The 27,215-nt window shown below is 38.6% G+C and overlaps 5 protein-coding genes across 6 annotated transcripts; 4 read left to right on the top strand and 1 right to left on the bottom strand.

Moving 5' to 3' along the window:
- The first annotated feature begins 2,190 nt into the window (after positions 1-2,190).
- On the top strand, positions 2,191-8,088 carry abhd6b (abhydrolase domain containing 6, acylglycerol lipase b). Of its 2 annotated transcripts, XM_030733539.1 has the most exons (9): positions 2,191-2,392; positions 2,538-2,669; positions 4,683-4,839; positions 5,184-5,297; positions 5,394-5,526; positions 6,937-7,094; positions 7,257-7,311; positions 7,428-7,528; positions 7,739-8,088. In XM_030733539.1, the coding sequence occupies exons 2-9, from the start codon at positions 2,545-2,547 to the stop codon at positions 7,916-7,918; spliced, it is 1,023 nt and encodes a 340-aa protein (XP_030589399.1). In that variant the 5' UTR covers positions 2,191-2,392; positions 2,538-2,544; the 3' UTR covers positions 7,919-8,088. The 2 variants fall into 2 exon arrangements, with proteins under 2 accessions (XP_030589399.1, XP_030589400.1); XM_030733540.1 differs by lacking the exon at positions 5,184-5,297.
- Positions 8,089-8,159: 71 nt separating this feature from the next.
- kctd6b (potassium channel tetramerization domain containing 6b) lies at positions 8,160-12,706 on the top strand. The gene is made up of 3 exons (XM_030733542.1): positions 8,160-8,400; positions 10,817-10,918; positions 11,248-12,706. Exons 2-3 carry the CDS (start codon positions 10,892-10,894, stop codon positions 11,932-11,934), a joined length of 714 nt encoding a protein of 237 aa, XP_030589402.1. The 5' UTR covers positions 8,160-8,400; positions 10,817-10,891; the 3' UTR covers positions 11,935-12,706.
- Positions 12,707-14,574: 1,868 nt separating this feature from the next.
- uqcc5 (ubiquinol-cytochrome c reductase complex assembly factor 5) lies at positions 14,575-18,371 on the top strand. Its single transcript, XM_030733583.1, has 2 exons — positions 14,575-14,919; positions 17,784-18,371. The coding sequence occupies exons 1-2, from the start codon at positions 14,766-14,768 to the stop codon at positions 17,873-17,875; spliced, it is 246 nt and encodes an 81-aa protein (XP_030589443.1). The 5' UTR covers positions 14,575-14,765; the 3' UTR covers positions 17,876-18,371.
- ognb (osteoglycin, paralog b) lies at positions 18,367-21,122 on the bottom strand. Its single transcript, XM_030733582.1, has 6 exons — positions 20,913-21,122; positions 20,750-20,822; positions 19,680-19,844; positions 19,379-19,581; positions 19,198-19,290; positions 18,367-19,084 (listed from the first exon to the last, which is right to left on the bottom strand). The coding sequence occupies exons 1-6, from the start codon at positions 21,009-21,011 to the stop codon at positions 18,914-18,916; spliced, it is 804 nt and encodes a 267-aa protein (XP_030589442.1). The 5' UTR covers positions 21,012-21,122; the 3' UTR covers positions 18,367-18,913.
- Positions 21,123-23,195: 2,073 nt separating this feature from the next.
- LOC115782574 (14-3-3 protein beta/alpha-A-like) lies at positions 23,196-26,375 on the top strand. Its single transcript, XM_030732811.1, has 6 exons — positions 23,196-23,352; positions 24,439-24,740; positions 24,839-24,962; positions 25,481-25,644; positions 25,820-25,915; positions 26,005-26,375. Exons 2-6 carry the CDS (start codon positions 24,447-24,449, stop codon positions 26,059-26,061), a joined length of 735 nt encoding a protein of 244 aa, XP_030588671.1. The 5' UTR covers positions 23,196-23,352; positions 24,439-24,446; the 3' UTR covers positions 26,062-26,375.
- Positions 26,376-27,215: the final 840 nt, after the last annotated feature.

The following is a 27,215-nucleotide window of genomic DNA, read 5'->3' as shown; positions in this document are numbered from 1 at the left end:
AGTTTTGCATTGCTACATTAGCTCTCTTGTTTCTGTTCTGCCAGCTTTTGCACCAAATATCCTCAGGATACAATGTGACAGCCAACATGATGTAGCCAATGTAACGTGAGCAGACTGAAAGCAGCCATTCCGTCCTATATGCACCCAAATATGAGAATCATTCCCATGCAAGGCAAGCCCCTCTGCGCGGTTATCGTGTCCATTTTGTTCTGCTCTAGTTTGTATGTAGGTCATCTGTAGTGGACCAGAGATGCAGCAGAGTGGTAGTTGTGAACTGCAGTGTTTTTACTCTATAATCCTTGGTTTTATACTGGGTTCAGTTTACATTTCATCATAGTTTGAGTAACCATAGCAGTTACAGCAGTTTCCTAAAATCACAGCATAATGAGTAGCTCAGTCCTTTATAGCAGACCTCATAAGTTAAATGTCAGTGTGCCAACAGCAGTTATCAACTGTTTATTTAGCTGTCAGTGTTGTTTATTTTATCAACCTTTAGACTCCGATTGAACTGGTGTGCACAAGGTCATAAATAAAAAAATAAATTAATTAATTAAAAAAACTTCTAATCAGTTATAAATCAGAATGCCCCCCGGTATGATCCTAGTGCTACTTTGCCGAGTTATTCTTCTTAGTGAAGCAGATTAAATCTAGCTGAAAATATCTGGAAAATTTAGTTATAGAAGAAAAATTAGCTTTAATGGGATTAGACATAATGTAAATTTTAAGGGTGTTAACTTACTATTCATGTACATATTTTTACTCATATTTTTGACATATCCGTATGCATTAGATAAATGTACCAGCATCTACAAAAATACTGATCTAGACCTCTGTAAAAAGTAACAATCATTTCAGTTTACACAACACTGGGAGACATCCGGTGAGTCAACATCACCACAAGCAGGCAGTATGTACAGAAAAAATAAAGTGTCTGTGACGCTGGTGAAAAGAAGTCTGTATCCAAATCCCTAAAAGCTTCTCTACACACTGAACGGGAAGTGATGACATTATACAGTAAAGTCCTTAGGACACCCAGTGGTCTTGTGCAAAAATGCCTTGAATCTTTACCACTTACTGCAGGAAACAAGCTGCCTCTATAATGACACCCAGTGGTAAGTTTTGGCCCTAAGCTTGAACTTGTAAATTGATGTGGATGTGTGTGAAAGCTGACTTTACTGAGCATTTACTCTCAGACTGTGTCAGTAGAAAACACATCCAATCCGGTGACTGCCGCTGAGGGTTCTCAAAGTCAGTCAGTGGGCTTTCTCACCACCACATTTTAAGTAACCAAATTAGGTACCTTTTAAGGAAATGCATTTTTATTTCTGGGATTCCCAGAAGGAAGTGTGACAGGTCTGTCAAACTCACTAAAATTTTCCTTTTTTTAATGTTTACAGTCTAATTCAGAACTTCAATCTTTCTTGGAATGGGGGGTAAGAAAAGCCATAATTTGCCACATTTGCCACAATGTAAAACACTTTAATATGTGAACAATTCAGGATAAAAACAGAGCACTCTGTAAGATTGTGCTCTATGAAATAATCATTTTCATTTTTGTCAATTGTTGGCTCTAAAAAAAACAAATCTGAATTATGTGAAAAATCACACTATTTTAAACATCAGCTTCTCCTCATCATATCTTGTTTTGTCCAACAAAGGACCAAAATTATTTTACAGCAATGTAAAACCAAAATGCACCGCAAATTATTATTATTATTATTATTGTACAATTTTAAACCTGAATTCATCAAAGATTTGGCATTTCTGCCTGGAAAATGACCCCAAAGACTACGGTAATCGGTCAGAGGAGTTACATCTGTACAGTACATATGTGGTTTTTGATGTATTTAACATTTTGTATCTTGACTGGTCATGAAATTACCCTCACGGAAAGAAAATAAATCACACATTTACTTCCGTAACCTGATTGTGCTCCTTTTTTATGAGCCTTTACATGTATAATCATGTCTCTGCGGATGTCTCTGCAGGTGGCTGTGTCTCCCCAGGTCATTGTTCCTGCAACTCTGATCCTAAAACACATCTGCAAGAATAACCTGTTAAATCTGTAGCAAAGCAAAGCTCAGCCTGTGTGTTCACTTTAAATGATTGACCCAATGGTGGGGTGGCCCATTTTTACCCCACTGATGTGAAACAATCAATGAGTTTATCCAGAGCAGACATAATCTGAAACAAATAACTGACTCCACAACAGGCGCTTTTCATTTCAGAAATATCAGTTGGCCATTTATACTTTCTGCACATAAAAGTAGCTGAGAATATATGTTGTAAAGCCTGCATGCTGCAAAACTATTTAAGAAAAGCACAGCTGAACCCGCAGTCACATGTTCTCGCCTGAGACAGAAGAAACAAGGAGGGGAGAATCATCTCAAAAGTAAGTTTTTGCATTTTTAAAAAGATGCATGTTACACATGCTACATCTTTTATTTTAATCTTAATTAAATACTGAATTTGTGTGGATTATAACAGTTCCTCTGCCCAGAAGAGCAATGTGTGAGTTTGTGTTCATGTATTTGTAGTTGAGCCATGGCAGCTGATCTGGATGTGGTTAACCTGTTTATTATTGCCGGAGGAACACTGGCTATTCCCATCCTGGCCTTTCTGGCTTCCTTCCTTCTGTGGCCCGCTGCACTCATTAAAGTGTATTACTGGTAATGTAGATAGCTTTCTTGAGCTGTACTTCAATTTATATAATATACTTTAACATATTTTAATATGTTTTTGTTTAATTTAGTAAGTAACTTAAAGGTTGGACAAATAATCTTATTCTGTCTTACTTTACTGTATATATATTCATAGTTAGCATTTCCGTTATTTTAACAGAAACCCAATACTCCTTAATTTTAAAGAATTGCAGTTTGTTTCTACCCAAAGTTCAAACTGATATGTTTGGTGTCCAGTAGAATTTCAGGTAAAGCTGCATGGCTTTAAGAGAACGTTTGAAGGCTGCAGGTCTGCTTAAAGGTTCTCATTTTTTGAATCTGTCCTGAACAGTTTAGGTCACGGTCATTTTTCCTCCCATCTTTACTGACTGCAAAGAGCCCCTTTTCCGTGTAATAAAGAAAAACTTTGAACAGTCTTGTTTGATTCCCAGTCCCCCTAAAATGACACCCACAAACGCATGCTTTCTAATTTGAACAGTGCAGGACATTCTGTATAGCCTGTTAAAATGTTAACAAAGCCCAATCTGTTAAATAGTAAATAAGTACTTTTTTTTTAGTTTTCTTAAGAAAAACATTGTGGTTTGTGTATGAATGACTTCTTAAACCAGGTTAAGTTTTCTTATCATGGTCATAATAGTCACATTAATAGTGCTTCTATCTGATTGAATCTAATATTCACTACCGGCCACTTTATTAGGTACACCTAGCTAGTACCAGGTGCCACTTTTGTTTTCAGAACTGCTTCAGTTCTTCATAATATAGATTCAACAAGGTGCTGGAAACATTCCTCAGAGTTTTTGGTCCATATTGACATGATAGCATCACAGTTGCTGACGATGATACGCATCTCCCAAAACCCCACAGACCAAAATATTGCTATTGGATTGAGATATGGTGACTGTGGAGGCCATTTGAGTACAGTGAGCTTATTTTCGCGTTCAAGAAAGCACTGGAGCTTGATTGGAGTTTGGTGACAGGGTGCGTTATCCTGCTGGAAGCAGCCATCAGAAGAGAGGTGCACTGTGATGGATATGGTCAGCAAAAATACTCAGATAAGCTGTGGCATTTAAGCAGAAATTGAGACTCATCAAACCAGGCAACATTTTTTTTAATTGTCCAAGTTTGGTGAGCCTGTGTGAATTGCGGCCTCAGTTTCCTGTTCATAGCTGACAGGAATGGCACCTGGTGTGGTCTTATGCTGATGTAGCCAATCTGCCTCAAGGTTTGACATGTTGTGTGCTCAGAGACGCTCTTCTGCACACATTGGTTGTAATGAATGGTTATTTGAGTTACTGTTGCCTTCCTATCAGTTCAAAGCAATCTGACCATTCTTCTCTGACCTCTGACATCAACAAGGCATTTTCTGCCGCTCACTGGATATTTTCTGTTTATGGGCCATTCTCTGAAAACCCTAGAGATGGTTGTGTAGGAAAATACAAATAGACCAGCAGTTTCTGAAATATTCAGACCAGCCAGTCTGACACCAGCAAGCATCCTGCATCCACTAAAATCTCTGATAAATCATCTTTTTATCTCCATTCTGAGGCTTCACTTCAGCAGGTTGCCATGTGATAAGCTGATTATATATTTGTGTTAATGAGCAGTTATACAGGTGTACCTAACAAAGTGGTGTATATGCATATTGTGTACTGTGCACTTTGTGGCTTCTAATTCAGAAACATGCTCTAACGATTAGCTTCATTTATTAAAAACATTTCTCCCCCATCATACTTGATTTAATTGTATTTATTATGTCTTAGTTACAGTACAGTAACTAATAACTATACACAGGGAGTTGTAAATGTTTAAAAATAAATTAATGTTTTTGTGTTCATATAATGTAAGAAAAAACAAGTCACTTTTAATTATAAAGCTCAAGAAGAAGAATCTGCCTCAACATGAATCCTTTAACACATTTCAATAACTTGAAGAAAGCCCAAATTTGAATTTCAGTGTAGCTGAGTCTCACTAGCTCAGATATAGTACCATGCTTGTCTTCAGGTACTGGAGGAGGACTTTGGGCCTGCAGGTGCGCTATGCGGACTGTGGTGGTTATCGCTTCTGTTACTCCTACAGAGGAAAGCCTGGGATGAGACCTTCCATCTTAATGCTGCACGGCTTCTCCGCTCACAAAGATACATGGCTCACTGTTGTCAAGGTTTGGGTAACACTAAACATTACACTTTGCTTCCTGTGAGCTCATGGGGCTAATACTCAGCTTATTAAATGTAACTAATACATTTTTTTCAAAGAAATGCTAAATATGAGCTTTCAGTCAGACATCGATCCAATCAGGTTATAGCCTATCAGTCACATGATCCAAGAGAAAGGGTTCTCCCATTTACATTTGGAATTTATTTCAATTTAAACTTTAATTGGAGATGATCTTAAAAAATACTTTGCTTCTTATATTATATTCTTCTTGGAAAAGCCTTTCTTGGATTCCATGTATTTAACATATTAATTAAATTAAGCATTCCTTTTTGTCTTCTGCTGCTCCAGTATCTGCCAAAACATCTGCATATTGTGTGTGTGGACATGCCTGGCCATGAGGGGACAACACGAACTAACACAGATGATTATTCCATTCAGGGGCAGGTCAGAAGGATCCATCAGGTGCACAGAAGAGATAGCTTTTAAATCTGTTGGTCCATTTGTCAGGTACTGAAATCATTCAACTGAAAATCTGTTTTTGTCTTTCATTCTTCTCAGTTTGTGGAAACCATCCACTTAAACAGGAAACAGTTCCATCTGGTTGGAACCGGCATGGGGGGAAACGTGGCCGGGGTTTACGCAGCCTGCTATCCCTCAGAAATCTGCAGCATGACTCTCATTTGTCCAGACGGTCAGTCTGTGTGTGTGGGTGTGTGCGTGTGTGTGTGGGTGTGTCCCCACTTGTCTAATGTGATGGCATCAGTCTGTTGACAAGGTCACACTGTGGAGACTCAGTTCTAATATGGTGATAAAAACTACATTTTAGAATGAAGACTTGTTTAGGTAATGAGTGCTTAGGTTTGGGGTAATTCTTTGGGAAATTAAAATCAATTCCCTGTCCTCTGAAGTCGTGGAAACACATCTGTGTGTGTTCCTCTGTGTAAACCACCATCAATGAGCTTTTTGTGCTTTGTCCAAAGAGAGGCTGGATGCAGAAAAGAGTGAATATTTTTAACTTTAAACAGGCACTCACATGTCTTTTGAGGTAGCTCTTCAAAGTTTCAGGGAAATGATGACGTTGCAATGTGTTAGCAAATCTGTGCTTTATATTTAGATCCATCAGAAGAGCAGTGCCCTGACAATCCAAACATTTTACAAGCAGTGGGTTACTGTTTACCTCATTTTGTTCAGAATAGGGGAAACGTAATAACATACTATGCTTTAAAAGCTCTATACTCACTTCATTAACAAACAAAATCCTCATCTAAAATCTATAACAGCACTCCTTTTTTCACACTTTAATACTATTAAAAGATTAGTCACAAACATGCTTATAAAAAACTTAAGCTAAATTAAGAACTGTTACTTGTTTACCTTGAGCAATTAAATCTGTTAAATTAATCTTTAAAAAGTAGCCGGTTAATTTATTTAGCGCAGTGGTGCCCTGGTCCATTGACAAGGGATGAAAGGTCTAGCTCAATACTACATAACATTACATTCTATGTCCTGTAAAGTTTCATATTGTTTTACATGGATTTCATTTTTTACCAAATAATGTCAGCCTTAATAAATTTACACTTGGTGATTTTAGATTTTTAATTGTTTCAATTTAATGTTAAATTGTTGTGATTTTACACATCAGAATGTAAAAGGCTGACCAAATCCCTCAGCTTAAATCAGTATGAACCTCCTGAGACCTAGGATAGGTTTAGAATAGACTTAGGATAGATTTTTAATTTCTCCTAACTATTTGGGGTCAGTCAATATAAAATCTAAGCTTCCTCTTTACAGAGAGGGTTTTTTGTGTGTGTTTGCTTTTTTAAGTATGTCCTCATGTGCGGACAATGGGTTCATTTTATGACATAACACAGTCACACGTTATTGAGCAGGAGCAGCATGTTAATGAAGTTTAAGGTGTAGAAAAGCCAAAATGTATGAGAACTAAGGGTCTCTGGAGATTTAATAGTACCTCTTTAACAGCAAACAGATTTATACAGTATAAATTAATTTCATGTCCAAAATCACTCACTGTTTCTGACATTTCACATAATTTTTTTTTTTTAAATAACGGAGCACTTTTTTTTTTTTTTTTTTTTTGCAGGAATACGGCATCCATGTGAGACCAAATTTGACAATCATCTGCAGGACCTGGAGCACAGCAATTACACCCTGAACATCCCGCTGATCCCCACTACACCTGAGGAGATGGAGGACATGTTCAAACTGTGTTCCCATGTTCGCTTTAAAATTCCTCAGCAGGTCAGGCCCTCACTTGAAATATTTTTTTTAAACACTTTTATATAACAATTTGCAATTGTCATGTAGACTATAAAAATGACAAAAACAAAATAGCATTCATCTTACTGTATTACTCTCCTATTCAAAGTTTGGATGTTTTAAAGCTGCTTTTTCCCTGGTTAGATTCTTCAAGGCCTGGTAGATGTCCGAGAGCCACACAACACATTTTACCAAGAAGGTTAGTTCACTTTGTTGTGAAATATCTTAGTATTTTCCATACAGCAGCAGTATACTTTTTTTTGGGGGGGGGGGGGGGGGGGTCATGTCACTCCACTAAATTTTCCTTTTCTTTAGTTTTTATGGAGATTGTAGGTGAGAAATCAAGATACGCCTTACAGGAGCACTTGCATTTGATAACCGCACCTTTACAAGTAATATGGGGGAAACAAGACCAGGTAAATATGGTTGATATTACACAAATACAGTGACTCAGCAAATCCTCTATAAGTACACAATTACACAGCAGCTTTTGCTTCTAAACTAATGTGAAGATACATATTCCTGTAGGCTACACACACACACTGTAAATTGAAGGTGGTGGCTCAGGTTTTTCTAGTGCAGAGAAACCTCATAGACATAATAACAATGGTTCTGTATTTGTCCAGGTGGTGGATGTGTCTGGAGCGACTGTGATTGCAGAGATGTTGCCTGGAAGCAGAGTGGACCTGCTGGAGAACTGTGGCCACTCTGTGGCGATGGAGAGGCCTTCTCGGACAGCCAAACTCATTCTGGAGTTCATCATCTTGCAGCAAAATGCCAGGAGCGGCACAAAGAAAGCCTCCTGAGCTAAAGACTTTTCATCATTTCTTTTTATTTTAATGCTACAAGTGCACCTCATTGCCATGCTTATGTAGAAAAGATGCAGACACTTCAAAAATGTATATTAAGACAGTAGAGAATTACTGAAGGCTTTCTGCATTTCTTCAATACAAATGAATCACATTTCTGTTGTAACACAAGCTGCATGACGATAATAAAACGCCCATGCGTTTATCTGTGAGTGTGATTCACTGAGAGGTGCCTGCAGTTGCAGCAGGACCTCCCTCCTCCTTGATCCTCCTTGTATGCGCAGTTTTGCTGCAGCCCGGAGCCGAGCACAGCTGCCCGATGCGACCAGCGGCAAACATCAATGACTATCAGGCTTCACCGTTAAACACCAACCGCAGACTACTGCTGCTGGACAAAAGAAAATCCAAACCAAACTAAAAAAACAAAACAAAACAACAACAACAAACCCCCCCCCACAAGTACACACGAAAGAGAACTGGTAAGACTTGGTTTTAGCTCCTATTTCACTCACTGTTCAGTTAAAACCCCGGTGTTAACCTTAGTAGTAGGAACAGCTAAAGGGATGCTAGCTGCGTTAGCTTGCTAGCTAGAAATTAGCAATTAGCTAGATTAGCAGGCTATATGTTAAACATTTCCCATGCGGTGCTTGCATTGTGTTTCACGCTACACAGCTCAGTGCATCCAAACGGGATTTGCAGTTTATTTACGCCACTGAACTTTAAAATGCACTTCGGTGCTTGTTGTAGCAGCTTGTGAGCCAGCTGGCAGCGAATGCAGCAAAAGCACCATCGACTTTGAATACTGGCTGTAAATGAAACACTGGTTAGCTGGCTTCGTTAGCATCCAGTAGAAACAGTAGCTCAGTGTGATGTGCTGCTATACGGCTCAGTGAAATAATGTCAATTAAACATGTTTGTGTTGAAAGGTTTACATACGGTGTTTTTCGGCGCCAGGTTTCAGTTTCAAGTTGAGCGCAATTGTGATTTCTGCTCTTTAGTCCCGACTTTCACACGTGAGATAACAAGTTTGTATCTAAACTGGGAAGCAGCTGCTCTGCAACCTGCCTCATAATAGTACCATACAAAATGAGGTTGGACCTCAGACGTGAATACTGATTATTCTCAAGAGTAAATGAAAAATGATGGTAAGACTGTGCCACTTATTTGCCTGTAGATGGGCTATCAGATCACAAAACCAAATTTTAGCAATGGAATTTACTTCCTTTTACTCTTAATTATGTACGTGACAAAATTTTGGATGTACCAGTATACTGTATTGCCTTCTTTTGATGATTTTTTTTTCAGTGTACAGAAATATACAGACTGTCTAAACTTTATGACACCCTGTGGCACAGAGGTGGGGAAAGTGGATAATAGACGCTCATTATTTAATTGGGCAGTTTATTAAAATGAACTGTCTGTATATATATAAGTAAAAATACATACAATTAAACCACCATTGGCTGCTCCTTTTAGGGGTCACCACAAGGGATCATCATCCTCCATTTCACCCTGTCCCTACCATCACACCAGTGCAAATGTACTGGTTTTTGTGTAAGCAAATATTATGATATATTGTCAAAGACTGTCCTCCAGTGTTGGGGTGGCTGTAGCTCAGGAGGTAGAGCAGGTCATCTACTAATTGGAAGGTTGGTGTTGCGATCCCTGGCTGTTCCAGTCTGCATGCCAGAGTGTCCTTGGGCAAGATACTTGAACCCCAAGCTGATCTCCGATGTATTCATGGGAGTTTGAATGTTAGATAGAAAGAAGAAGAAACAGCCTTTATTGTCCCACAGAGGGGAAATTTGGGTGTAACAGCAGCCGCAGTTATAATAAATATAAATATAATAATTTACACTATTAAGAATATATATATATATATATATATATATATATATATATATATATATATATATATATATATATATAAAAAACAACAAACAAGATTAACCTTAATAATAATAATAACAATACTACTAATAATAACACTATATAGCACTTAGAAAAAAGTGCTTGTATGAAATGGGGGTAAATGAGGCATGTTGTATAAAGAGCTTTGAGTGCTTAAATAGAGCAGAAAAGCACTATATAAGAAGACGTTCATTTACTGTTTACAAGTGTATTGAGGATCACCGAATCCCTGTATTATGACAGCATCATTGTCATGGGCTGATATGTATGATCACACTACTTTCATGATTCTCAGAGGACATTGCAGTTTTGGAAAAAGTCTTCATGTTCCCCTTTCTGTTATGACTGACCCTGATTGGTTACACCTGGATTACTGTGTTATTTTGCCAAGTGCTGTTGAGAAATATCTAAAAAGGAATAACTTCACTTCATAACTTCATTCCCAAAACAGAGTGACCAGATTAGTGAGGTACATAAAAGGGATCTTGGGTAACTGTGGAGGCTAAAATGAAAGCCTGTCAGCTGGTGTTTAAGCAGACTCTTGAAATTATTTTCTTTAAACTAAAGAAAATCCAGACAGAAAAAGTTCTTCATCTGCAGATGGAGTTTAGCAGTTTTTTGTTAGTTTTTCTGAGCACACAAAGCGCTTCACTATGTTGGCTTCGGGATTACAGTTCAGAGCTTCAGCTCCATCCGTTCATAAATGCAAATTTAATAAACCCTATCATAAGAGTCCCAACATCTACTAACATCCAAGGCTGCTGACTTCACAGTAAGAGGGTAAAGTCACACTAAAAAAATAACATAACTAAAATCTTGAGCACAGTCTGTGTATTTACTCTTACTCATATAAATTAAAGCATGCACAGAGGTGCTTCAGTCTGTACTAAAAAACATGATTTAACTCAGCTTACATGACCATGTCCATTTTCTTCTGTATATGAAGTTTTGTTAAAACTCACGTTAATATCACTGTTTTCACAGGTGAAATTAAAGTGAGACGATCCTCATCTGTTCCCTCTCTATTTTGGTTCTGACCGAGCAGGTATTCTTCTACAAATGGATAATGGAGACTGGGGCCATAGGGTAAGAGACAGCTAGGAAATGTCATGTGTCTGAATCTCATGATAAACTCACTCTGTTGCCAGTTTAGATTAAACTAATTTAGTCTAATACAAGGCAACAAATTCTGCCCTAATGAAAGTTAGAACGCTGAGGCTTTTTTGCCAATTTTTTTTAATGTTTTCTTTTTTCTTTACAATGGTGGGCTTTAGTTGCATTGACTTCTATTGCACCCACTGATGCAATATGTTTTACCACAAGCTGCATGAATGCATGTAAGGCTGTTTTTTGTTTGTTTTGTTTTGTTTTAGACTGCAGTAACATGAACTTTACAAATTGTCCTTTTCTTCAAGATGACTACTCCTGTTACCTTGAACGTGGGAGGCCACCTGTACACCACCAGTTTATCCACCCTGCAGCGCTATCCAGACTCCATGCTGGGAGCCATGTTCCGTGGAGATTTCCCAACAACTCGCGATTCCCAAGGGAATTATTTCATCGATCGGGATGGAACTCTTTTCCGGTACATTCTGAACTTCCTGCGGACATCTGAGCTTACCCTTCCTGTGGACTTCACAGAGACAGACCTCCTGAGGAAAGAGGCAGACTTCTACCAGATCGAACCTTTGATCCAGTGCCTTAACGATCCAAAGCCGCTGTATCCTCCCGACATCTTTGAGCAGGTCGTGGAGCTCTCCAGCACTCGGAAACTGTCGAAGTACTCAAACCCAGTTGCTGTTATTATCACACAGCTAACCATAACTACTAAGGTTCACGCCCTACTAGAAGGTATTTCGAACAACTTCACCAAGTGGAACAAACACATGATGGACACCAGAGACTGCCAGGTGTCATTCACCTTTGGACCATGTGACTATCACCAAGAGGTGTCCCTAAGGGTTCACCTCATGGACTACATAATGAAACAAGGCTTCACCATTCGGAACACACGTGTGCATCACATGAGTGAGCGGGCCAATGAGAACACAGTGGAGCATCACTGGACTTTCTGCAGGCCTGCTCACAAAGTTGAAGACTGAGTTACGCAGCACAGTTGTTGTGGGTGACACTACTGCTGGATTTATCTTTTTAGGTTATGCAAATGATGATTTCAAAAAAACAAAAATATTGAGCAGAGTTTTAGTAATTTTTCCAGAAAGCAAAAAATGATGAAGATGTGAAATCTGATTTATTCACCTGTTTGGACACAACTTTATTTGTGCTACCGCTACATGTGCTTATTATACTCTAAGGCCTACAAACCCAACACTGAAGTTTATACATTTAGGGACATTGTATTATCCCTATTATACTACAATGTAGGTAAATGGTTCTTATAGGAATAACTGGCTAAAAAGTCTGTAAAAATGTGGTCATAAAGAAGGTATGATTTGAAACTCTGCCTACACTGAGTACTAGTACCTTAACAGTAAAATGCATTAATATGAATTTCAGCCACAATTTGTAGAAAAAAAAATACTTGTAGAAGGTAATGTGGTCACAATTTAAAATTAATATTGACTCCAGACACATCACAAAATATTTTTTTTGTCAGATGTCAGGAGTATACTTTTATAATAACTTATTTAGCTCAGTAGCTTTCTGGTGAGTTTCTAGTAGATCTTGAAATTAGTCTCTTAGGTCTAGCCCCCTGTATGGTACTATTTATGAAGCCCCTTGTAGTTGTTGCATGTGTCTGAGTGTTTTTGTATATGTATTACTGTATGTATCTGCTGTGCGCTCTTTACAATATGCCATACTGTTATCACTCAGCCATCACAGCCAAAATAAACCCATCATCATTTCATTAAATTTGCGTAACTTTTCATTTTAACTGATGTATTCTGTCAGTTGTTTAAGGCCCTTTGTAGTTGTGTATAAGGTCAAGCAGTTATCTGTGAAGCACAATGATTAATCTGAATAATTTAATGTTTTTATATATATACACATACATTAGGTAGAATGAATTCTAAAAACAAAACATCTTGGTTTCATTGCATTTTTTTTTTTGTTGTTGTTTAGTTTATAATTCCCAGAGGAAAGTAATGTGGAGATTTTCAAATCGCTGTAAGAACCATTAACTTAAACCTCTGATTTTGATTCATTGACCTGTTTGTAGACTATTTGTTGAACTTCAGTATTGAAGACACTGCTGATGTGAAAAACAAGGTCTTCTTACCAGTCTAATGCACATGTTTCAGGTCCAAAATATAAGGAGACATAATCATAAACCCAAGTTTAGGTTCATGTTAAATTTTTTGGGCTATACCATCTCCACTGCCTCTCTGTGGCTTTGACAGAAAACTAAATGACTATGAATATAAGACAAGAACTTAATTAATCCCAAGGAAAATTCTTGCCTCTTTTACAGGCTCAGTGCAATAAGAATGGAAACAGAAACACTGAATAGAATCAGAGGCAGTAAAAACAGCAAAAATAAATTTAAAAACAAAATAAAGCTCAACTATTAAAAAGATAAGAACAAAAGTATGAAAAAATATATATCAGTATGTACAGCAGCACAAATGGTAAAAAAAAAAAAAAAAAGTGGTACGGTGTTAATGCTTTTAGCAAATGTAATTGATCACTGAATAAATTACAAGTGATACTGTAGTAGTAATAATAATAATCCCATCCCAATTCCAGATGGAATAGGATTGGTTGAACTGTAAAAATGTGTAGCCTATACACTAAATTAAAAGAAGAAAATAAAGGGCTTTGATTTCACTGCCAGCACTGAGTTATCTGTGATCCTGTAGGTGATGTTTTGCCAAAAACTTCTGCTCTCTTTTTACAGTGAACCCATTGTCATGTTCAACCAACCAGATTGGAGCTTTGTGTCATGGTGTGTTATCCTGCTGAAAGCAGCCATCAGAAGATACACTGTGATCACAAAGGAAGGGCCATGGTCAGCAACAGTACTCTGAGATGTTGATAAAAACAATCCCTTTAGTATCAACGATTCTCAGGTGTTACTAAGGGGTCCAAAGAAACACCACACTATTACACCACCACCAATATTTTGAACCATTGATAAAAGGCAGGTTAGATCCATGTTTTCAACCATGCCGCATTCAAAGTCACTTAAATCACCTTTCTTCCCCATTCTGATGCTCTGTTTGAATTTCTGCAGGTTGTCTTGACATGCCTAAATGCACCCAGTTACTGCCATATGATTGGCTGATTAGATATTGGCGTTAACAAGTTGAATGCTTGAATCTAAGCATTCATTCTCAATGTCTGGCAGAGTTTAGGACCAAAAGACCAAAAAACAATACACTTCCATGTTGATCATCTCCAGAAGGCCTTGTAATTTTTGTAGAGGTGTCACTGCCAACATCTTTTCTTTGCTGTAAATAAAAGACTGATTTCTGTCCATTATTTATACAGATTTACTATCAACCATGAAAAATAAGTAATTTTTACTCCGTTATGAATCAGAGGTCCTTCGATTTAGGCAAAAAGTTTCAGGGAATGCGTAACAAGCCATGAAAACAATAAAACATTTTTAAATTACACACATGTATTTTTTCTGTCATGTTATGCAAAAAGGATCAAAATATCAAAAACATTTTTAAAAATAATATAAACACTAATGCCACCCGGATGTTACGACTCTTCTTGGGCGCGTTCGTTTTCTATAAAATCCTGGAGCTGCCATTTAGTTAGTATATAGGCCCTAGAGTGTTCAGCCCATTTGCTTTAAGTCGGTTTACAAAACGAACGCACTCCACCTAGCACGTCCGTTGTTGCAAAGGACGTGTTGTCGGTATATGTATGCGTTATTCCTTAATATCTCACCTTCCGAGTTTTTCCAGGGCTCTGTGGAAGTGTTTGTTGGGACACAGCTTGTGTCTGCCCGTTAGTCAGGATGTTTCACAGGAGTAAAACCATAAAAGATTTGTTGAACATTGTCCCGGGGAAACGTCGCCTCGGAGCGTACAGGTTCCTTCCTATCTTCTTCTGCATCGGAGGAATCATGGAGTGGATCATGATCAACGTGAGGATAGGACGAGAGACTTTCTGTAAGTGTAAGCCATAGACTCGCTCAGCCAGTCTGACAAATTGAGTATCTGTTCAAAAGGGAAGTTAGCTAGTTTTCAGTAAGTTAGGCTAGCCCCGTTAGCTGTCGTAAAGGACAAATAAAAGTCGCCAATGTGCTTGTCTTTCTACCGTCTAAATTTGGGTACTAGCTACCGGCCTGGCAAACTACTTCAGATGCTGCGATCTTTTGTTGCAACACTATGTTTCCATGCTGTGTGTTTACCACGAGTTTACAGTGAGCTGACACACTGTGGGTACCTACAGTGTGTCAGTAGGGACTGTAGGTGCATGTAGGTATGACAGTGAAGAAAGATGTGATACTCGACGTGTACCAACGTCTTTGTCGACTTTCCAGACGCGTCTTCCAACTTTCCCGTCCTGCACCCTCTCATCAGAGAGTATGAGGCAATAGATACACTTGTTGGGTTTTTGCCAAAAGTATTCACTCATTCACCCACCTATCCAAATCACTGAATTCAGGTGTTTTAATCACTTTAATCACAGAACTTGACTTGACAGAGTCTTGACCTCAATCCGATAGAACACCTTTGGGATGAATTGGAGCAGAGACTGCGAGCCAGGCCTTCTCATCCAGCATCAGTGTCTGACCTCACAAATACACTCCTAAACCTTGTGGAAAGCCTTCCCAGAAGAGTTGAATCTGTTAAAGCAGCAAAATCAGTTTTGCAGTAACTGCTAAGTGTCACAATCTAAAGACAAACACACTTTTTTTTTTTTTTTTAATATATCACTAAGTTTGAGCATCAGTATTATGGGATATAGCATAGATTTATTAGAAAAAAATGCACCTGTTTAATGTCTTTGACTTAGAATAACCGAAACACACATCTGCACTCTGGATGTTTTATCTGTTTTCTGATAATTCAGAGAAGAAAAATGTAAAAAGTGCTTTTTGAACAGACTTTAAAGAGTTTGTTCCCCATGTCGGCTAGATGGTGGGTTAAAACAAATTATTGCATCTGGCCTACACTTTGATACCAGGCTCATCTTCTACCAGTGATTACATTAGGGTCAAAATCCATCCATTAGTCTATCCATTCATATTCTTCTGCTTATCCAATTAAAGGTTGCAACTGCAAGGCAAAAGGCGGGGCACGCCCTGGACAGGTCACCATTCTGTTGACTAGCTAACACACAGTTTGCATGCAGGTTCCCCATGTCTGTATGGGTTCTCTCCAGGTACTCCGGCTTCCTCCCTCAGTCCAAAGGCATGCACGGGGTTAAATTAACTGGTGATTCTGAATTGACCATAGGTGTGAATGGTTGTCTCTGTATAGCCCTGCAACCGTTTTGCAACCTTCCTCTGTGACACCTGATCTTTGAGTAACAAATAACCATCCATCAAATAAATTTAGTCCTATATATGGCCGTTTGAAATGTAGGGAACATTTTTATAGGTGATGGGTTTTTAAAAAATAAAAAAAACCAAATAAAGTAAAAGTAGCTCGAGTTAATTACTTGAGTACAGTACTTAACTAGCAAATGTATTTTGAAGGAGTGTCTTGATGCATGATGAATAAACCCAGGAAATCCCAGAAAGTTTATTTTATTCACCTGGATAGACTGAACATTAAAGACTGAAGAAGTCACTTGGATGAGTGAAATGAAACATTTCTCCCGCTGAAAACGCTGCATGTAACAGAATCAACGTTATGGGTACTTTGAAGTCTTCAGGGAGTTATCATGCGGTGTCAGAACTGTTAGAAAAACAAAAATTCACATGAACACCCACTCAAGTTGAAAAAGCAGGTCAGAAACACCACTCAAAAACTGAGAAAATGTTGACGCACAAGTTGCTGAATTGTTGACACCAACAAAACATGGATGTTGACAGTAAATATCTGGGTGATTGTAAGGACATTATGATTTACCGGTGTAAATTCATGCACTGCAAACCATTTTTTTTTTTTTTTTTTTTTTGCTAACGTTTAATTTGTAAGATGGTATTAGGTTTGTCCACAGAGAGTGACCTAGTTTAGTTAGAAAAGTTATGTAGGAACTGTTTCCAGCTTATTTCGGACCATCTAGTGCACACATGCATGCAGGGACAGTCAACTGTCTCTGTCACGTTGCTAAAGCCGGAATGAGTGGGTCACTCAGAGACTGAAAAGAAAAAGGACCCTAGTGTGTTTTTGCTCTTACTAAACCCATTTCTCACTATTCCAGATGTGCTGTTAGGAGAACTAAAATGGCTCAAATCCTCTTGTGTTTGGGGAGGGGAAAAAAAAAAACCCTGCACATTTTATCCTGTAATCTTCAGAGGCCGTTTGGGGACAAAAGAAGCGTTTTCCTCTACAGAGAACTGACTTCAATTCCTTGTGCCATTCCTCAGCTTGGCAGTCACTCTGTTATTATATTACATCTGTTGTAGCTGCAGAATCCCATGATACTGCCCAGATTGCTTAGAAATTCTGCAGGATAATAAAAACAGACATTTTGACTTGCAGTAGCAGGAAAAACACACACACACACACACGGGGGAACAGATTTTGCTGATGATGGTTGATTTCTATCCAGAACCCTGGAACTGCCTCACCTGAGTGGTATGCAGTCAGTATTAATATTATTTGGTTACACGTGTATTTTTTCCTTCTTGGTCACGTCAAAATATCTGCTGTGCGTGCTTGCTCACTTTCACACTGACCACTTCCAGGTACACCTACTGTTAAATAGTAGCACAAACCTGTGTATGTTTTACCATGTCACATAAACTAATAGATGGCACATTTTCAGTAAGATATTGGTGTCAAGAATCCAGAATGCTTTGTCTGCACAGGTTTTACCGGAGCCACATTTCAGTCGTTTGAATCTCTCTTCCTTCCAGATGATGTCTACAGAAGGAAACAATCAGAACGAGAGTACCAGCGGAAGATAGAAGATGGATTGATAGTTCTCAATGAGCCTGCAGCCAAGTGAATGATGGTGACTGGATTAAATGAGGACTTGACACGTCATCTAAAGACACCACGGGACACCCATGCAATTATGAACATTACTGAAGAATCAAGAGTGAAAAGCTGATGGAGAAATGACTTCCAACATGCAGGTTTTATTATTTATATAGTCTCCAGTTGAAGAAACATTTGCAGCACTGCAGTATAATGCAGCTGGTAGGAGAAATAGTTTCAGAAGGCTGGAAATAATCACAACAAAGGCTTTGTTCAAAACCATACCAAGATCACATTGTTCATATATAAAAACATCACAGAGCACCTGTTAGGAAAGCCATCTTTGCCATAAAGTAACTAAAATGACAAAATCTTATTTTTATTTTTGCAGAGATGTGCTATATACAGGCAGATATTGCTGTTAACTAAACACTGTTTCTTCTTGTTGATGTTGTAAAAGATGATTTCTATTATGAAAGTATTCAACTATACAGTATATTTATCTGTATAAAAATGTTGCTTGAGAGCTTTCTTTCTCATTATTTATTATTTTTCTGTGCACTACCTGTGCATCTTAATCCTTAACTTTACACAGAACTGACTAGAGCCCCAATATTATCGGCCAATATTAGCTATTTGCCAATATATCCATATTGATAAGTAATTTTCATTTATCAGCCAATAAACGAAAATATAAAAAGTAAAGAAGAGATGGGAGAAACACCCCTCAAGCATGTTACAACGCAATGATGTTGCATACATAGCTTGTCCGCCAAGGGCACAATGCAACTTCCCTGTTGGCAGCACGTTTGGAACGTGACAACCAGCTGATCCAAGCAGAGTCGGGCAGAGTGTAAATCTGCAACTTTGTTATATTACCAAGTAAGACTGAATAACTACACTAAGTGCTAGGGAAAGCTGTTTGTTTTTCTATGCCTGAAAGAAAAAAAAAAAAATCATCCGATATTTCAGATTTTTAAATCTCCATATATCAGTATGGGTCTTAAAAATCCTAGATTGGTCGGGCTCTAGAACCCTTGAAGTATGCCTCACTTTCTCTCATATTTCACTTGTACCAGCCAACAGGGAGAGACTGCAGACAGATGAAGCTGTTAGGGTGCTGTGACAGCTTCAGGGGGTTCCCATCCAGTCTCACCTCATACATACTGGCCCTGATATAGTGGCTGGTGTTTCCTTTGCAGAATGTCTCATCTGTTATTGTTGAGATCTTGTTGTTCTGCAGGAGACCAATTCGAGAGCACAATGTTGGCTACAACTTCCAGACAGGAAAAATTTCATTTCCTCTCCAAAGCTCTTTTTTTTTTCTAAATAAATTAGAGATGAACTTACATGCAAATGAACAACATGAAGAGACTCCGGAAGATGGGGCACGGCTGTCAATTCATTGTTTCCGAGGTAAAGGTACGCCAGTCTTGTGAGTTTCTGCAACAACACGGGACCACTATTTAACACATAATGATAATTTCTGCAGTGTTTTAACACAAGATGATGCATTCACTTGCCAACTTACTTTAAAAGCATTTGCCTTTACACCCTGGGTTTTAAGCTTGTTGAAATTGGCATTAAAAGCTACTAGCTTAGGTGGCAGCATGGGAAGTTTGGTCAGTCTGTTTTCTGCAAGTGTGAGCTCCTCAAGATTGGGAAGTTTTGAGAAAGCTCCGTCTTCTATCTCAGCAATGAGATTCCCAGATAAGTCAATTCTTCTTAATGTAGCTGAAAATAAAAACAATGGAAGAAAAAGCTTAAGGGTGGGATTCAATAAAAAGAAGAATACTTTAAAAATTATAAAAGCTTTTTTTTCCCCTTCTTACCTGTGTCTGCAAAGTCTTGGTTGCGTATTTTGGTGATTTTGTTGAAACGTGCATAGAGATACGCTGTTTCCTTTGGCAGCGTTGGGACGGCTGACATGTCAGGGGATACGTCCTCGCAGTAAACTGATCCACTCAGACAAACACACAGTAGACACGTCGGCAAAGCTGAAAGGATCACATAACTTTTCTTTATATGGTATTATTTATATGCCTCAATATAGAGAACATAGACTTTTCAAAACACTAAACAAAAGTAGGATCCACAATCTTAACAATAAAGCAAAAGAAAAAAATAAATGTGGAGGGCACGTAGGTACTCCACTTTAACAACCTCAAACTTCCTTAAATATCAAACTTCCCTACATTAATTACCTAAAACTCAACACACACACTCACTATATCACTCTGTCTCATTCCCAGACTGAAACTTTACCCCAATAAAATCATTTATATGCTCAGAGAAGAAGAAACTAAGAGAAAACCAGCAAAAGGTCCAACTCTGTGGATACCTCAATGCATCTAGAACCTATCTTGACAAATATAAACTGAAGCATTAAAGTTAAATTCCATCCTCAAAGCCTCTAATAAGCAAACTTCTATACCAAATGAAATTTTCAAAATCTGAGAATCCACATTTAAACAATTCTTTGATATGTTTTGATTAATTGTATCTTTAAAATTCTGTAAATTTTGCCTATTCATTTATTGCCTGCTCAAATTAATGTAAATAATGATTTCTTTAAGTTGCATATACCTAAAAAAACAAACATATTTGTTCTCATCTATTTCATCATTAACAGTTTCTACATCCATTTCTCTCTATGACACCAGCAGATTGTTTTAAAAAGATGCATTTGTTTATTGTGTAAGTCAGCTAACTCAGCAATGTGAATGTGGAGCTTAAAATGCACTACACCTAGTTTAGCTGAGGACACTTGATCGGCCCCATTATTACATAACCTCAGCTTTAGCTGCATCCACAAAAATGTGGAAGAATACCCCAGCAAGCGTTGCATAATCAGCTTTTAAACAGTTGTGGAAAACCATTTATTTGTTCTATTAAGCCTTACCTTCTGCTTTTGGAGTTACTGCACTATCTGTGTCTCGAAGGACGCCATAGTCAGACATGCTTTCTGTAGCTTTCTGCAAAAAGAAGAAATCCTCTCAGTCACCTCGGACTCATGCATATCTTTCATTAAGATCATTTTGAAACCCTCCCCAAAGTTTACTTACTGCCGGTTTTCTTGCTTCCATGTATTCATTGTTTGCTACAGAAGACATTATCCATGGGATCATTACAGACGTGAAAATTAAAATCCTTAATTGTATCATTGTGCCTCAGTGGCTGGTGAGAGAAGAAAGAGCTGTCTGCTAGGCTGAGATCTGGGGTACATCTGAGAAGGAAAATTTTCCATCCACTTTTATTAAGCTGCCAGCATACTGCTGAGTAAGAAAAGGAAACTAATTTTAACTCAATACACGCTGTGTTTGTGTCACAGTTAATGGTCTGGGTGAATCTTTAAGAGTGGAACACTTTATATTTGTCCAACAGACAAGCTTTAAAAGCTTGATGGTGGTGAAAGTGATGATGAAAACAATCGATTATGGGCGAATCATCAAGAAAACCCAGTGCATGCTGCAGTTAAATTCTACCAGCATTACTGCTGCTAATGGGGCGAACAACTTAGTACTGTTTGAAGGTATTTAATTTGAAAAAACTGACTGATTTACCAGCAGTGAAGTAGAGAGAGGAAACTACTTTGAGTAGCTTAATTTTTTTTTCAGCCAGTTACTCACAGGAGTCGATATAGACCGCCTCAAGAACAGAATGGGCTGGTTTCTTATCAGAAGCAACTTTTTCTGAATGAACAGCTGTTTTTGAGGTTAAAGTCCTATGCCTGTCCACTAAAAAATGTGTCCCGGTCAGTTGATTTTTTTTTAAAATTACAACAGCAACAGGTACAACATTGAGCTTTTATGTAGTTTAATAGTTAATGCTGTTCCCTCTTTTGCTTACTTTGAAAAGGTCAGACTCTCCAAGTTGTCCTTAGGTCCGAATTAAAGCATATAGCTAATCGGCCCTATGGAGTCCTAAGACCAGAAACAGCCTGGTTCTTCACATCAGAACCTCACTAACACTTTTAAAATCTTTTTCAAAACATGTTTTTTAAATGCGACTAAGTTTTGATATTTGCTCTTACTTATGTTGCTTATGTTGCTTTACTTATGGTATTTTTGCACCAACAAGGTGATTCCCAAAGAAGTATTAGCCAAAAATCTGAAAGTCATGTCCTTAAAAAAAAAAAGGACAAAAATCAAGCAAAGACCTGACACAAGACCTGAAAGATACATCTGGCCCTTCATTTGATCCATCTACTATTTGCCAAGGCATCGTGAGAAATGGCCTCAGTGGAAGGGTGGCTGTCAATTAGCCATCCTTAAAGAATGAAAACAGGGTGGGATATGCTAAATTAACAATTCAAATTAATTGAATTATGAGCACAGAAAAGTACCGTCAGATTTTGATCCACGCAATACCATCCGGAAAATGATTGGCAACAGCTTCACTTTTCAGCATGACAGTGATCCAAAACACATTGATAATGCAGTAAAAGCGTACCTGGATAGAAAAAAAACACACACAGTGGAACACCATCAGTCACCATTGACTTCCCCGGAGCCCAGACCTCAACATTTCTGAAGCAGTGCGGGATCATCTTAACAGAGAATGGAACAAAAGGCAGCCAAAATCCAAAGAAGTGCTTTGAATGCCCTTAAAGAACTCTGAAGAACTATTCCTGAAGACTACTAAAAGAAGTTACAAGAAAGTTTGCCTAAGAGACTTCAGGCTGTGCTGAAGAATAAAGATGATCATTAAAATAATATTGACGTTCGAGTTTGTTAGAATTGCACAAACTCTGTTTTTGCTTTATAAACTGTATTTCCACGTATGTTTGCACATGTTTCAGTAAACTACTGCACCTTTCCCATTTTACTAGCAACATAAAGAAATGCTTCAGACTTTTGCACAGTGCTGTATATAGTGATGTCAAATTGCAACCCCACTTTCAAACAGGACCTCTACAGGAAGATGTTGTTAAAAGGTGTCAGTATGTTTTTGGAGTACTTTTAATTTATCTGCTATTAATGTGCTGTCAGTCCTTAGTTTGTTTATCAGCACCTGCACTCATTAACATTTGGAACTGCTCAAGCGTCCTTGAGAAAAACACTGACCTTGACCTTTGATCGTGACTAGGAATATATATATATATATATATTTAGACCCATCTCCAGTTATCTGATCATACAGATGTATAGACATGTAACGTGTTTAAACTGTGAAGACGGCCAATATTTATTTTGTCTGAGTAACAAAACCACAAAGTCAACCGACCCGCTGGTGACACCCCATATATATATATATATATATATTGCTTGCAGTGTTGCAATGCACTACGCTTGGCTACACTGCTTATCTTTGCCGTATGAGCAGCGGCTGCATTACGTAAGGCAGATGTGCGGTGAGAAAAGAGGAAACAGAAGTGGCCGTGTAGCGGAAGTGGTGCTGCCCTGAACGATACGCCAAGCGAGACGGAGGACGGAGGCTGAATCGTCCAGAGAGCAAGAGAGAGAGAGAGAGAAAAAAAAGCAGGATTAAAAAGTCATCGCTATCGTAAGTGTAATAACCTCAAACGTATGAATATGACACGATAACACCACATTTTCATTGTTAGTTCGTTGTTAGAAAGGCTGTTCTGCCGTGTTCGCTCGAATCCTGCTGAGAAGCGAAACATAACGGCTAGCTTGGTGAAAGGCTAGGCTAGCATTAGCTGCTGGCTCGCTAACGGACCGTGAGATTCCGTGACACTTTGTTCTGACAGGCTCAGCAGCCTGGGCGGGCCCTGCTACAGCTACCCTGGACGAAATCAATGCGAAAGTAATAGGCTGCAGTTCAAAATTCTCCTTCATAATGACTACATAAAGCGACAAATGTTGATTGCCAACACCCAAACCGCGTATTTTAAAATGAAAGGCGGCGGTTGCTTTCGCTGGCCTAGCCGTGACTGTTAGCGGTGACGCTAGCAAACTGTTAGTAACTTCACTCATTTTTTTTTCTGCTTTGGTTATCGCGAATACCATAGTTTATCACTCATAAGTATATACAAAAATATGGACGCTTCTAATCTTTAGTATTGCGTTTAAGCTAATCTAGCCATCAATTTAGATTATCTATTATCCCCGCTAGCGGTGCTAGCAACATTGTGGGAGGGCATTAAAACCTGACCCGGGAAGGCTTCCGCTGGTGCAGCAAGTGTCGGTTGAAAGAACGCCAAACGAGCCAAGAAGACAGCGGTGCAAACTGAATTACACACGGTTTGACACATTAAGACGTGCGAGTAATTTTATTCAGCCCTTTAAGATGAAATTGGGTTGGGACGGTAAGAACGAAGCAGGGGCAGCTATTAACTTAGCTAGCTGCTAACCGCAGCAATGGATGAGTGTGGTTGACCCACTTGCCAAAGGGCCCAGTTCACAAAGCTTATCCTCTGAATTATTATTAAATTCATTTTTTCACTGCTTAAAAGAATAAGCAAGATAAAGGAAGTTCGTGTGAATTACAATAACACACACCACACTGGTGTGGCTAATGCGTCCTAAACACCTTGCCTTGTTTTTAATTTTTAAATGTTTTTTTATTTTTTATTTTGATGATCACTAACAGTATCTGTTTTCTTATATTGTGTCTTGTTTTCCCCAGTCTAGAAAATGGATAAGAGCGACCTGGTACAGAAGGCCAAGCTTGCTGAGCAGGCTGAGCGCTACGATGATATGGCTTCAGCCATGAAGGCAGTGACGGAGCAAGACTCTGAGCTGTCAAATGAGGAGCGCAACCTTCTCTCTGTTGCCTACAAGAATGTCGTAGGAGCGCGGCGTTCATCCTGGCGCGTAATCTCCAGCATCGAGCAGAAGACTGAGGGCAATGACAAAAAACAGGAGATGGCACGTGAATACCGGGAGAAGATAGAAGCTGAGCTGCAGGAAATCTGCAATGATGTGCTTGTAAGGATTTCTCATTTTTCACAGTCCCAATTTACGTTCTTGTGAAGCTGGTGCTTGTGTTATCATAATACTGAACAAAAGTTTACTGCTGTTTTCAGGAGCTACTGGACAAATTTCTCATTCCAAAAGCATCTAATCCCGAAAGCAAGGTGTTCTATCTGAAAATGAAAGGCGACTATTATAGATACCTGTCTGAGGTTGCATCTGGGGATAAGAAGAAGAGTAAGTGAAAACAGGATTGACATTGTAACTTTGTGCTTTACCACAGTGTCATTTTGAAGGGTGAATAAAATAGCTTCATATAAAAGTGCATCAGTAGCATGTAATCTGAAATCCCCGACGGTGGCAATTCAAGAGCGCAGAATCATGATGCGTTTCATCTGAAAAATGGCCTGTAATTTGCTTATTTATTCTTTTTTTTTTTATGTCATCAACTTTGCTTTCAGCAACAGCTGCCTGCATTTTTTAGCAAGGCAGGCAAACAAAACTGATTTACAAATGGTTTGCCCTACACCAAATAACAAACCCATGTAAAGATAAGCTGAAAAGGGAAGAAAAGTTTGACAGGTCTACAGTTAATGCAGGGTTTGCCCCATGCAGAATAAGAAACTTTTTCCATTTTAATGAATGTTATAATACAGTTTGGGATCATTGGAAATCTAATTTTTCTGCTCTCTAGTTGCAGAAGTTCAGTTAATGACAACTTATTTATTTTTTTTTTGTCTCTTGTGCTTACACAGCTACAGTGGATAATTCCCAGAAGGCATACCAGGAAGCTTTTGACATTAGCAAGAGTGAGATGCAACCAACACACCCCATTAGGCTTGGCCTGGCCCTCAACTTCTCAGTCTTCTATTATGAAATCCTAAACAACCCGGACAAGGCCTGCACCCTGGCTAAAACGGTATGTACTGTGGCTTAAGTGTATGGCTTTAAAATGTCTTGCAGGTTATTAACAGATTAATTGAGGGGGGAACATAGATTAAATGGCCAGGAAATGTGTGCAAGATACTTTGCAGTCTGGATTTAATTTAGTCACTACTTAACTATAAATCGCAGCAACCAAATCTGTTTTTCAGGCATTTGATGAAGCCATCGCTGAACTCGACACTTTGAACGAGGATTCCTACAAAGACAGTACCCTGATCATGCAACTACTAAGGGACAACCTGACTGTGAGTTTTAAGCTGTACTGTTCTGTTTCTGATTGATGTGGGCATATTTTTCACAAGATGATCCTAACAGTTGTCTTCTTTGTTTCCAGCTGTGGACATCAGAAAACACGGCAGATGAGGGAGAGACCGAAGGAGGGGAAAACTAATGGAATTGCACTGTTAATCCACCTACACTCTTTATCTTAAACACAGACAGCTTATATACATCCCCCTCCACTCCATCAGCCCCTCCCACTTCTGTATGACAAGCAGCCTGAATTGCTCCTGACCAACTAGTTTACCCCTCTGTTTACTGTCAGGTGACAGGGTAATTTTTTTTTTTTTTTTTCAGTCGTTAGCAGATTCAGTCACTCTGTGGAAAAATGTGTTGATTAGTGAGTCCACGTTGCTTCTTCTTTTTTTTTTTTTTTTTGGTCAGCTTTGTGTGTAGCGAGTGTGAGTGGATGTGAGAGATTGTGTGTATGGTCTGGGGTGGGGGTGGGGGGGTGGGGGTGCTGTGAAATCTAATCGTCCTTCCAAAGTCCTTTGTCCCTGCTAGTTTGTTGGTGCATTTTTCATCCCCCTCTTTCTTTCTCTCTTTTTTTGTTACTTTTCTTAATTGTGATTCCTCGTGATATTTACAGGTTTTATTGTATGGTAATTAAACTGGCAGTTGATTTCCACCAAACACTGTGATGGTAGGCGCGTTCCATTTGCTTCACAACCCTCTTCCCCCCAAAAAACAGTTTTGTGTTCAAATTCTCAGATGTACAATCCTGTATTCAACTAACTGCAATTCTGCTGTGGGCTCATACAGAAAGGAGGCAGGCTGTATTGTGACACTGACATTTTGGTGTAATGCTCCTTGATCATGCTCACAAATTCACAGTTTAAACTCTGAGGGACCCCTTAAATTTTGTCATGTTCAATTTAAGACATTCCACACTATTAGGCTTTTGGAAAGGCAGTGCTCCTTTTTGTTTTTTTGAACTAAGTATGGATTGTCATTGTAGTTTTACTCACTGTTCAGGTGCTGCTTGACCTCAGTACAATGAAAATTGTATGTGCGTAAATGTGGTTCCATGTATTTTGCAAGATTGACTATCATCTGTATGTAAAACCTACAGTAACCTTTATTGATGTTAATTGAAAAATGTCTTACCACACTGTATCAACCCTGCTTGCAAAATATTCCTCTTAAAGCGGTTGTTTTCTCCAAAAAATTTTTGTGCCTGGCTTTCTCTTGCAGCTTAATTTTTGTTTTCACTTAGACAGCAGCATCTGCTTGTTTGATGAAATCTCGGAGACAATGAGTTAAGCC

Source organism: Archocentrus centrarchus, chromosome 7 (assembly GCF_007364275.1).
Source record: "Archocentrus centrarchus isolate MPI-CPG fArcCen1 chromosome 7, fArcCen1, whole genome shotgun sequence".
Taxonomy (NCBI): domain Eukaryota; kingdom Metazoa; phylum Chordata; class Actinopteri; order Cichliformes; family Cichlidae; genus Archocentrus; species Archocentrus centrarchus.
Note: the sequence above shows the minus strand (reverse complement) of the source record. Positions and strands in the feature narration are given on the sequence as shown.

Bases quoted from the DNA above. Each gene is read 5' to 3' on its own strand.
- ognb (XM_030733582.1), bottom strand. From the start codon at position 21,011: ATGATACAATTAAGGATTTTAATTTTCACGTCTGTAATGATCCCATGG. The intron at 19,582-19,679 runs GTAAGAAGGGGA...TTTTATTTTCAG, and splicing joins CCAAGACTTTGCAGACACAG to CTACATTAAGAAGAATTGAC. The intron at 19,085-19,197 runs GTAAGTTCATCT...GGTCTCCTGCAG, and splicing joins TTCATGTTGTTCATTTGCAT to AACAACAAGATCTCAACAAT.
- kctd6b (XM_030733542.1), top strand. From the start codon at position 10,892: ATGGATAATGGAGACTGGGGCCATAGG. The intron at 10,919-11,247 runs GTAAGAGACAGC...CTTTTCTTCAAG, and splicing joins ATGGAGACTGGGGCCATAGG to ATGACTACTCCTGTTACCTT.
- abhd6b (XM_030733539.1), top strand. From the start codon at position 2,545: ATGGCAGCTGATCTGGATGTGGTTAACCTGTTTATTATTGCCGGAGGA. The intron at 2,670-4,682 runs GTAATGTAGATA...GCTTGTCTTCAG, and splicing joins CTCATTAAAGTGTATTACTG to GTACTGGAGGAGGACTTTGG. The intron at 7,529-7,738 runs GTAAATATGGTT...GTATTTGTCCAG, and splicing joins TATGGGGGAAACAAGACCAG to GTGGTGGATGTGTCTGGAGC.
- uqcc5 (XM_030733583.1), top strand. From the start codon at position 14,766: ATGTTTCACAGGAGTAAAACCATAAAAGATTTGTTGAACATTGTCCCG. The intron at 14,920-17,783 runs GTAAGTGTAAGC...TCTTCCTTCCAG, and splicing joins GATAGGACGAGAGACTTTCT to ATGATGTCTACAGAAGGAAA.
- LOC115782574 (XM_030732811.1), top strand. From the start codon at position 24,447: ATGGATAAGAGCGACCTGGTACAGAAGGCCAAGCTTGCTGAGCAGGCT. The intron at 24,741-24,838 runs GTAAGGATTTCT...TGCTGTTTTCAG, and splicing joins AAATCTGCAATGATGTGCTT to GAGCTACTGGACAAATTTCT. The intron at 24,963-25,480 runs GTAAGTGAAAAC...GTGCTTACACAG, and splicing joins ATCTGGGGATAAGAAGAAGA to CTACAGTGGATAATTCCCAG.